The sequence below is a fragment of the Pelodiscus sinensis genome, chromosome 11, assembly GCF_049634645.1.
Source record: "Pelodiscus sinensis isolate JC-2024 chromosome 11, ASM4963464v1, whole genome shotgun sequence".
NCBI lineage: Eukaryota > Metazoa > Chordata > Testudines > Trionychidae > Pelodiscus > Pelodiscus sinensis.
This window is the reverse complement of record NC_134721.1, coordinates 10,259,683-10,270,096: the sequence shown is the minus strand read 5'-3', so window position 1 is coordinate 10,270,096 and position 10,414 is coordinate 10,259,683. Positions and strand designations below refer to the sequence as shown.

Genomic DNA, 10,414 nt, shown 5'->3' with positions numbered 1-10,414 from the left:
TCTAGATCATCCCTGATAGACATTTATCTAACCTATTCTTAAATATCTGCACAGATGGAGATTCCACAACCTCCCTGGGCAATTTATTCCAGTGTTTGACCACCCTGACAGTTAGGAACTTTTTCCTAATGTCCAACCTAAACCTCCCTTGCTGCAGTTTCAGCCCATTGCTTCTTGTTCTATCCTCAGAGGCCAAGATGAACACGTTTTCTCCCTCCTCCTTATTACATCCTTTTAGATATCTGAAAACTGCTATCATGTTCCCCCTCAATCGTCTCTTTTCTAAAATAAACAAACCTAATTCCTTCAGCCTTCCCTCATAGGTCATGTTCTCTAGACCTTTAATCATTCTCGTTGCTCTTCTCTGGACCCTCTCCAATTTCTCCACATCTTTCTTGAAATGCAGTGCCAAGAACTGAGCACAGTACTCCAACTGAGGCCTAACCAGTGCAGAGTAGAGCGGAAGAATGACTTCTCGTGTCTTGCTCACAACACACCTGTTAATGCATCCCAGAATCAGGTTTGCTTTCTTTGCAACTGCATCACACTGCTGACTCATATTCAACTTGTGGTCCACTATAACCCCTAGATCCCTTTCTGCCGTACTCCTTTCCAGACAGTCACTTCCCATTCTGTATGTATGAAACTGATTGTTCCTTCCTAAGTGGAGCACTTTGCATTTGTCTTTTTTAAACTTCATCCTATTTACCTCAGCCCATTTCTCCAATATGTCCAGGTCATTTTGAATTATGACCCTATCCTGCAGATTAGTCGCAACCCCTCCCAGCTTGGTATCATCTGCAAACTTAATAAGCGTACTTTCTATACCAATATCTAAATGGTTGATGAAGATATTGAACAGTGCCGGTCCCAAAACAGACTCCTGTGGAACCCCACTTGTTATGCCTTTCCAGCAGGATTGTGAACCATTAATAACTACTCTCTGAGTACAGTTATCCAGCCAGGTATGCACCCACCTTATAGTAGCCCCATCTAAGTTGTATTTACCTAGTTTACTGATAAGAATATCATGCGAGACCGTATCAAACACCTTACTAAAGTCTAGGTATACCACATTCACTGCTTCTCTTATCCACAAGACTCGTTATCCTATTAAAGAAAACTATCAGATTGGTTTGACATGATTTGTTCTTTACAAATCCATGCTGGCTGTTCCCTATCACCTTGCCTCTTTCCAAGTGTTTACAGATGATTTCCTTAATTACTTGCTCCATTATCTTCCCTGGCACAGAAGTTAAACTGACTGGTCTGTAGTTTCCTGGGTTGTTCTTATTTCCCTTTTTATAGATGGGCACTATATTTGCCCCTTTCCAGTCCTCTGGAATCTCTCCTGTCTCCCATGATTTTCCAAAGATGATAGCTAGATGCTCAGATACCTCCTCTATCAGCTCCTTGAGTATTCTAAGATGCATTTCATCAGGCCCTGGTGACTTGCTGGCATCTAACTTTTCTAGGTGATTTTTAACTTGTTCTTTTTTTATTTTACCTTCTAAAACTACCCCCTTCCCACTAACATTAACTATGTTAGGCGTTGCTTCAGACTTCTCGATGAAGACCGAAACAAAGAAGTCATTGAGCATCTCTGCCATTTCCAAGTTTCCTGTTACTGTTTCTCCCTCCTCACTGACCAGTGGGCCTACCCTCTCCTTGGTCTTCCTCTTGCTTCTAATGTATTTATAAAAAGTCTTCTTGTTTCCCTTTATTTCTGTAGCTAGTTTGAGCTCATTCTGTAACTTTGCCTTTCTAAGCTTGTCCCTGGATTCCTGTGCTGTTTGCCTATATTCATCCTTTGTAATTTGTCCTACTTTCCATTTTTATATGACTCCTTTTTTATTTTTAGATAATGCAAGATCTCGTGGTTAAGCCAAGGCGGTCTTTTGCCATATTTTCTATCTTTCTGACACATCGGAATAGCTTGCTTTTGGGCCCTTAACAATGTCCCTTTGAAAACCTGCCAACTCTCCTCAGTTGTTTTTCCCCTCAGTCTCAATTCCCATGGGACCTTACCTATCATCTCTCTGAGCTTACCAAAATCCGCCTTCTTGAAATCCATTGTCTCTATTTTGCTGTTCTCCCTTCTACCCTTCCTTAGAATTGTGAACTCTATGGCTCCGTCTAGACTGGCATGATTTTGCGGAAATACTTTTAACGGAAAAGTTTTTCTGTTAAAAGTATTTCCGCAAAAGCGTGTCTAGATTGGCACGGATGCTTTTGCGTAAAAGCATCCGTGGCCAGTCTAGACGCAATTTTGCGCAAAAAAGCACCTATCGCCATTTTAAACATTGGGGCTTTTTTGCGCAAAACAATTCTTCCCTGTCTACACTGGCCCTCTTGAGCAAGTATTCTTGCGTGTCGGCCCCCCCCCCTCGACTGGGGTTGCCGCCCTCCTCCGGGGCATCATCCAACCCGCTTGGGCCTTGGCCCAAAGCGTGAGGCCCCTTTTTAGGGGAAATATGGCCCACTGGCCTAGTCCCAAAAGTTCACTGCCCCTGCAGTAGGGGAAATATGGCCTCACGGCCTATTCCTCAACACGCAGGCCCAGAGGCCTAGTCCCAAAGTTCCTTATCTCAGCCCCCACTCGCCGGGGTCTAGGGCAGCAGGGGTAGGGGGGCCCGGGCCCTCCCTCTCCACCGGGCCCTGACCCAGGGCCCTATTAGTGGCGGGTGGCTCCCACCACTGGCTCGGCAGGGGCTCCTCCCCGCAATGCGCCGAGCCCTCGGGCTTTTCCAGCTCCCTGCCCTGGGTCGCTTCCTACCCCCTGCCCCCAGTCTGTCGCGATCCCACCTGTTGGCGTTGGTCGGTTGGCTGTACTGGCTCTTCCCCGGGCAACGTCGGGGTTGGCAGAGTCCGGTCCGGTGCCTGCATCCCAGGGGGTCGGTCGGCGGCTCCGGCATTGGGGCCGAGCCCGGCTGCGGCCTGGCAGCAGCACGTTCAACCGTCCTGGCGACTCCCTCTCTGGCAGTTGAGTGCTAGCTCCTGCTCGGGCCACGGTCTGCCCCTTCTGAGCAGGCCAGCAGCCTTTTATATCTCTGCTCCTCTCGGAGCATGCCCAGTAGGGCTGTGTGGGTGGGGCTCTCTCCACCCCCGGCCCCAGGTGGTTTCCCTTGGCTTGAGTGCGGACCGGGGACGCCCCATCACATTGCGCAAGAGGGCTTTTTCCCGAGCGGGAGAGTGAAAGTATTTGTGCAAGAAGCACTGATTTTGTACATTACAAAGTCAGTGCTCTTGCGCAAATTCAAGTGGCCAGTGTAGACAGCTGGCAAGTTTTTGTGCAAAAGCAAGTGCTTTTGCGCAAAATCTTGCCAGTCTAGACGCACCCCATGATTTCATGATCACTTTCACCCAAGCTGCCTTTCAAATTCTCAACTAGTTCCTCCCTATTTGTTAGGATCAAATCTAGAACAGCTTCCCCCCTGGTAGTTTTTTTAACCTTCTGAAATAAAAAGTTGTCTCCAATGCAGTCCAAGAACTTATTGGATAGTCTGGTGCCCCGCTGTGTTATTTTCCCAACATATATCTGGATAGTTGAAGTCCCCCATCACCACCAAATCTTGGGCTTTGGATGATTTTGTTAGTTGTTTAAAAAAAGCCTCATCCACTTCTTCCACCTGGGTAGGTGGCCTGTAGTAGACTCCTAGCATGACATCACCTTTGTTTTTAATCCCTTTTAGCCTAACCCAGAGACTCTCAACACTTCCGTCTCCTATGTCCATCTCAACCTTACTACAAGGGTGTTCATTTTTAATGTATGAGGCAACACTTCCTCCCTTTTTCCCCTGTCTATCCTTCCTGAGCAAGCTGTACCCTTCTATAGAAACATTCCAATCATGTGTATTATCCCACCAAGTTTCTGCGATGCCAACAATGTCATAATTGTACTTATTTATTAGCGCTTCCAGTTCTTCCTGCTTATTTCCCATACTTCTCGCATTTGTATATATGCATTTAAGATCCTGATTTGACCTTGCCTCCCAGTTTTGCCCTGACCCTCCTTTCTCTCTGCCATTGTAGCCCATGCTCCCTCCCATTTCTGACCCATCTCCCAGGTCTCCATGTTCTCCACTTACCTGTGGGCTTTGCTCACCTGTCCCCATCGAAACTAGTTTAAAGCCCTCCTCACTAGGTTAGCCATTCTGTGTCCAGATAGGGTCTTCCCCCTCCTCAAAAAGTGGACACCATCCCTGTTTAGCAGTCCTTCCTGGAATAGCATCCCATGGTCGAGGAAGCCAAAGCCCTCTTGGCGACACCATCTTCACAGCCAGTGAAAATTTTTTAAAAAAGCATTGTTACACAAATATATTTCCACAGTATTTTACGCTGATTAGTAAAGCTGTGTGAATGCAATGAAAGTTGTGCAAGGACTACCCTTATTATGTAACCTTCTGGCATCAGAGACCACGTCAGTGTATTGCCAAATATATTGATTGTCAACCTATTCTCCACTTATTAGAAAACACTCTCTGTTATAAAACTACTTTTTGTTCAATTAAGTTCAGATTCACTGGACTTATATAATGCTAGAAAACTAACTTGTGAGGAGTGCGCATTAAGGAAATCTTTGTCACTTGAATATTTTCTTCAGGGGACATAGGGCAAAGATTTCTTTTTAATTTAGCAGATTTAATGATATAATGTCACTTTCAGTAATTTTTTCATAGTGTATAAAACAAACTGCCATTTAAAATAATCTAGTTTGTATTAAATCCATGACTGGTTGAGAAACAATGTTAAAACATTATAGTGGTTATAACTTGTTTATTTAAACACAATTTTTTAATTGGGTCCATCAACATAATGCAATCTCTGTGCTATTATCATCAAGAGATAAATAGTTAAACATGTTGCTGCCTGCTCTACACTGAAGAAAAAAATAAGCAATTGTTCTATGCCGTTTTTTGTGTTCTTACAAAAACATTCAGCTTTGTAGCTTTTGGTTTGAAAAGAGAGACAAGATAGACACTCCCATAGAGCAGTAGGCTGCCTTTTTGCCTTCTGTGCACTAGAGGATTTTGCCGTTGCATGCATCTGTCATACTTGTAACGTATCGTTTGCACACACAGTTGTTTGCAGTTTTGCACAGCATTTGTGAGTTCTACCAGCAGTAGCAATATCAGAAAATACACACCTGCAATTTACTGATAATTTGTTTGTGTGTTTTGCACAGTTGCTACTGTCAGTGGAGCTGCACAGTAATAACTACAATATTACTTGTTCAGGCTCAGCTCACCACTCTTGTATCCTGGATTGGGCACAAAAACTATTAATGCTGAATTTGCATCATTGTAATTGATCCTCCTAATATGGGCCCACAGGGTGTATCTAGACTACAGGGCTTTTTCGAAAAAAGTGGCCTTTTTTCAAAAAAACTTCCCCTGCATCTAGACTGCTGCCGTGTTCTTTTGAAAGTAAATCGAAAGAACGTGGCAATTTTTTCGACCGCGGAAAACCTCGTTTTACGAGGAAGAATGCCTTTTTCAAAAGTGCTCTTTCGAATGCAAACTGCTTTTTCAAAAGAGAGCATCCAGATAGTGTGGGTGCTCTCTTTTGAAAAAGTGGCTTGCTTTTTTGAAAGTACTGATTGTAGTCTAAATGCTCTTTTTCAAAAGAGGCTTGCAGTCTAAACGTAGCCACAGTCTCCTACTGTGCCCATTGACTCTTCCAGTCACTATCTCCTGATTTCCTGATTACTTGTTTGTTTCATGCTTCTGCAGTTTTCAGCATCTGAGCTTTTATAAGGTGAAATGCATGCAATCTTAAAGCTATTTTAGTGGAATAAAAATAGTATGGGATTTGCTTGGAGAGGTGAGAAGTATTCTTTCAGCTCCTCATCTGATGTAAATCAACATAGTTCCATTGACTTAAAGTGAGGCTACACCTGCTATCAGCTGACCTTTTCCCTATAGTCTCACTAAACAAACATAGTATCTTTACTGCTGCAATTGCTTTCAATAATGTAACCATATCTGTGATAGCAGTGTTGTAAACTTCAACACCTACAGGGCATAAATGTTTCACCTGCATGTTATACAGGGCTAGACAACTCTGGTGTGAAAATGCTAGTGCTGGTCTTTGCCGCTACACCATCACCTTGTTGATGTTGGAGCTGTATGAGCATTAAGCCAGTGGTAGGAGAATTATCTGAAATTCCCAGTGTAGACACAGACTCAATTCCCAAAAAGGACAACTAGAAAGCTGACCCTTTAGGGTTTATACATGCATAGGTACTTATGTACTGTATGCTTCTTAATGTCAACTCTGCTTGGTTTTCGCAGGGAGATTCTGCCATCTGTTTCTTTTCTTTATGTTTGTTTTACCTTTTGTTATTTGGTTGTGCACAATGGGGAGTGAATTTAAGTATCAAGGCTTTGGTGGAATACCAGCCTACTGTCAAATAATTAAGCATAAAGCTGCAAGATCCTTTGTAAATTTTCTGAAACTGCAACTGCTGGCATTGCAGCCAAAGAAGTGGGCCCAGGTCTATCAGTTTGATCTCTATGTAATCCAAGCCATTTTAAAAATGTGACATCTGACTAAAAGTGCTTCTGTTTCCCCTTAGAGAAGTTACAGTTAACAGTTGATAAAACTAGCTGTTCCTTTTTAAAAGTCTGGTGTGGTTTGTTGTTTTTTAAAATTTCAGGTACTATATCAGTTATGAGACTTTATAGTATGTTGCCATCTAGTGGGGTGTGTGTGTAAATTAAAGGTGATTTAAAAAATGTTATTTTGAAGTGCATTACTAATACAGCTAAAACTCCTTAATAAGAGAACATAGCATGACATAAAATATTTAAAGTATTCAAAGATAAATCAGATATAAATCAAGTTGAAATTTAAAAACAGTAATCCTTGAAATTTGATTTAAAGGGACACTATCAGTACTCATGGTTCAAAATTTGGTCCAGATTATTTTCTTATTTCTGAGGACTCCTTTTGGTTACAGACAAATAGAAAACCCACTAACCTACTTTTTCCCTTTCTCAAAATCCATATCAGCAATTCAGCAAATGTGTGTAATTCCATAATCACAGACTAGTATACTTACATAATTAAAGTTTGTGGGCACTTTTAGAACAAGCAGATGTATCTTTGTTTAAAATACAGGTTGGACCTCTCTGGACCAGCACCTTTGGGACCTGACCAGTCCTGAATGCAGGAATTTACCAGACAAGAGGAGGCCACCTGCTACCAGCTCCCCAGACCACCTTTCCTCCCCGCTGCTGGCCCCAGCCACCCCCCTGCTGGGCTGCTGCAGCCCTAGCAGCCCGGACTGCCCCAGCCTCGCTATTAGAGATGCCGTGTCTCTGGCCCCACTACGGGGGCTGCCGCGTCTCTGGCTCCAACACCACTACCACAGCTGCCACAATTGCCACATCCCTGGCCCTGCTACTAGGGCTGCCATGGCCCCTGCTGCGCTTCTGGTGCTCTGGCACCTGTTCCAGCCCCAGCCCCGCCAGGCTCTGAGCTGCCAGCCCCCTTGCCACTGGGGCTCCTAGCCAGGACTGCCTGGTCCGGGAACACCCCTGGTCCTGCTGAACCACAGATGTTACCGGATGAGGGAGTCCCAGTTTTGGGAGGTCCAACCTCTATTTAATGTACATTTTTAATAAGAATATACATATTTTGAAATACCCTTGGAACTCTCAAATTAAACTAAACATAAGAACGCTCAGCCTTTACTTTTAAAACTTTATAATAATTTTACTTGGAGTTGATAGTATAACTTGGAGACGTTTGTAAACATTTCAGCCATTTGCTAAGAATGAAATAATCATTTTTTGGATAAAGTATTTTAGTAACATAAACTTTTTTTAGGTCACTTCCGGGTACCACAGCAGCTGAATGTGCATCAAATCTTAAGAAGATCTATACAGTACAGACAGTACAGGTAAGATTAAAATAGAACTATAGAAATTGCTACACATGAGAAGTAACACTCAAGGAGTGAGATTATATTGACAGTCGTGTCAGATGAGTAATTCTCATGCTTTCATCTCTCTGAAGTACAAAATAAATAAGTATCAGTTGATTATATATGATATTCCTTAGGCTTCCCTAAATACTCATTGGTAATATGTTTAGTTCTTGGATGATTTTTAAGGATTGTAAAGAGGTGAATTGCAGGATAATATGCTTGTTTTTGCCAAATACTCTGTCTTCCTAGAAGATTTCAGAGCCTCAGGCTGTACCTGTAAATTGGATCAAGAAACTTGATTTCCTTTAAGTGTTTGTCTGCCTTTTCTCCAGCTATTTTCAAATGTAATAAACTATTATATGAGCAACAGAGGATATAGTGAAACAGAAGTCTTCCTTTTAGTACCTACTCTGTGAGTAACTTTGTTTCTTGTGAGCTGATTTGTTATGTTAAGGCTTTGTCTCATTTGTCACTTGGAGCAAATGAGAGATTGTGCATAATATCATTCTCTGTTTTCCCTTTTACCTGTCATGTAACTTTGTATCTGCAAAAACACAGTGGCTAACACTTGCACTCTGTATTCTGAATGGAAATAAACTTATTAGGAGAGTAAATACAGTAGTTTTGGAGCAGGCATGAAAAAGCTGTTGATGGGTTTTTCTTACATAATGTTAAAAGTCTGGATTTAATTCACAAAAAGCCAGGACATTCTCATTTGAGGCTAAACCTCTCTTGTGGAAATTTGAGAAATCTATGAACAGATTATGACTTCAGTTTGATACTGGAAACTCTGTGTATCTGACTGCAAACTCCTATTTGAATGTAGATTGTGTTCACCTTTTCTACTGTCCTTTGCCTACATATAGAAATAACACCCACAGGATTGGGTAGGAGGAGTATACAGTCTAAACTCACCCAACTCTGAGGTTTTTTTTCTGTCAGGTTTTTTTATTGTTAGGTCTCATGGATTTAAGTAGTGGTATACAACTTTTAGCTGCTGGATAACAAAGTAGCTTTTAGATGGAATTACAGAGAGCCACAAAATCATATTATAATGTTGCAAAGTGTGTTTTGTAAAGTTGCACTAATACATGATTATGATGCACCATAATGATTTAATATCTTTAATATCTTTGCTGCTTTTTTTTAATGTATCTGTTGGGAAGGGAGGATCTCTTTGTTTTCCTCTTGTGCCTACTGTCCCCTGCTTTCTTTCCACTCCATCTACTTGGTGTGTTCGGATCTCCCCAATCTTGCATTCCCATGGTATGGTATATTTTATTATAAGCAGTACTGTTTTTGCCTGCTGTCCAGACAAAATAGGTAGATCACCAACGAGGCGTGATGTTCGCAAGAGTTGTAATGTAATCTTGAGATACAAAATACCACATGGAGTGGTGTGATCTAAATCTCTAAACAGAAGAGCTAGAGGGTTACAGTTTCATGGTGTTGAACTAGTTAGTAAAAAGTGTTTGTCTCTTTTTAAAAAGCATGCTAAGAAAGTTTTATTCAAACTTCTCCAGTACTCCTTGCTCTCCACTTTCACCATCACAGAAACATGCATTTGCTAAGGAACAGCAGCTTCCTACTTGGCGTAGTTTTAGTGACTTGTCATTAAAAATATTACCTCTCCTGAATTATGTTCTCTTTAACAAAAAGCTAAAAGTGAAATTGTGACAAGAGCTTTAATTTGGAAGAACCCAAATACATCACAAGGATAAATGATAGCCAAGAGCGGTAGATTTGTAAACATTTTGGTAGTGCCCAGAAGGCTGAGAGCTCACATCCCTCCACCCACTTGCCTAGGGCTCTATGAGGGAGTTTGGGTGGGGGAGGGTTGCAGGTTCTGGGTCAGGCTTTGAGAGGGAATGTGGGCATGGGAGAGAGTGTAGGGTGCAGGCTCTGGGCTGGGTGCTGGGTGCAGGCTCTGGGCAGGGGCAAGGAGTGGCGTTGCAGCAGGGGATTAGGAGGGCATGCTCTGGGGGAAAGGGAATAAGCTTGTGGGAGGAATGTGATGGGTATGTGAGGGGTGAAGGGTGCGAGGTGTGGTACTTATCTGGGGCCCTATTGGCAACAGTTTCCAGGTGGGTGAGGGTCTAGGTGTCTCTGGTTGCTGCTTCCCTCAGCACTATTCCCACCTCTCCCATTGGCCACAGGGCACTCAGGTCAGGAGCAGCAGACAGGCACACACGCCCCCTTGCCCAGGGGCCGCAGGAATGTGCTGGCAGCCACACAGAGCAGAAGGACAGAAGCTGCTCTAGCCTCACTGTGCTGCCAGTGGTGGTGGCAGGGACCTCCTGTCCCTTTTAAATCACCTGGGGACAGCAACCACCTGGGGGAAAGATCCGGCCCCGAACTTTGCTGGAGCAGGGCACTTGTCCCAAAAATATTCCTGGAGCCTGAGCACCAAGGTCCCATAAAACTAACTGCCTTGATGACAGCTTTTTGTGAGCAAGAATCTTCACAATTTTATGAAGCATA

General features: G+C 43.0%; 1 protein-coding gene across 1 annotated transcript in view; it reads left to right on the top strand.

The window, feature by feature from the left end:
* The window catches only part of EIF4E3 (eukaryotic translation initiation factor 4E family member 3), a 45,792-nt gene that overhangs the window by 21,496 nt on the left and 13,882 nt on the right, over positions 1–10,414 (top strand). Inside the window, exon 2 of the mRNA XM_075938642.1 lies at positions 7,834–7,906. Coding sequence (XP_075794757.1) covers positions 7,834–7,906 — 73 coding nt within the window. The remainder of the gene's footprint in view (positions 1–7,833; positions 7,907–10,414) is intronic.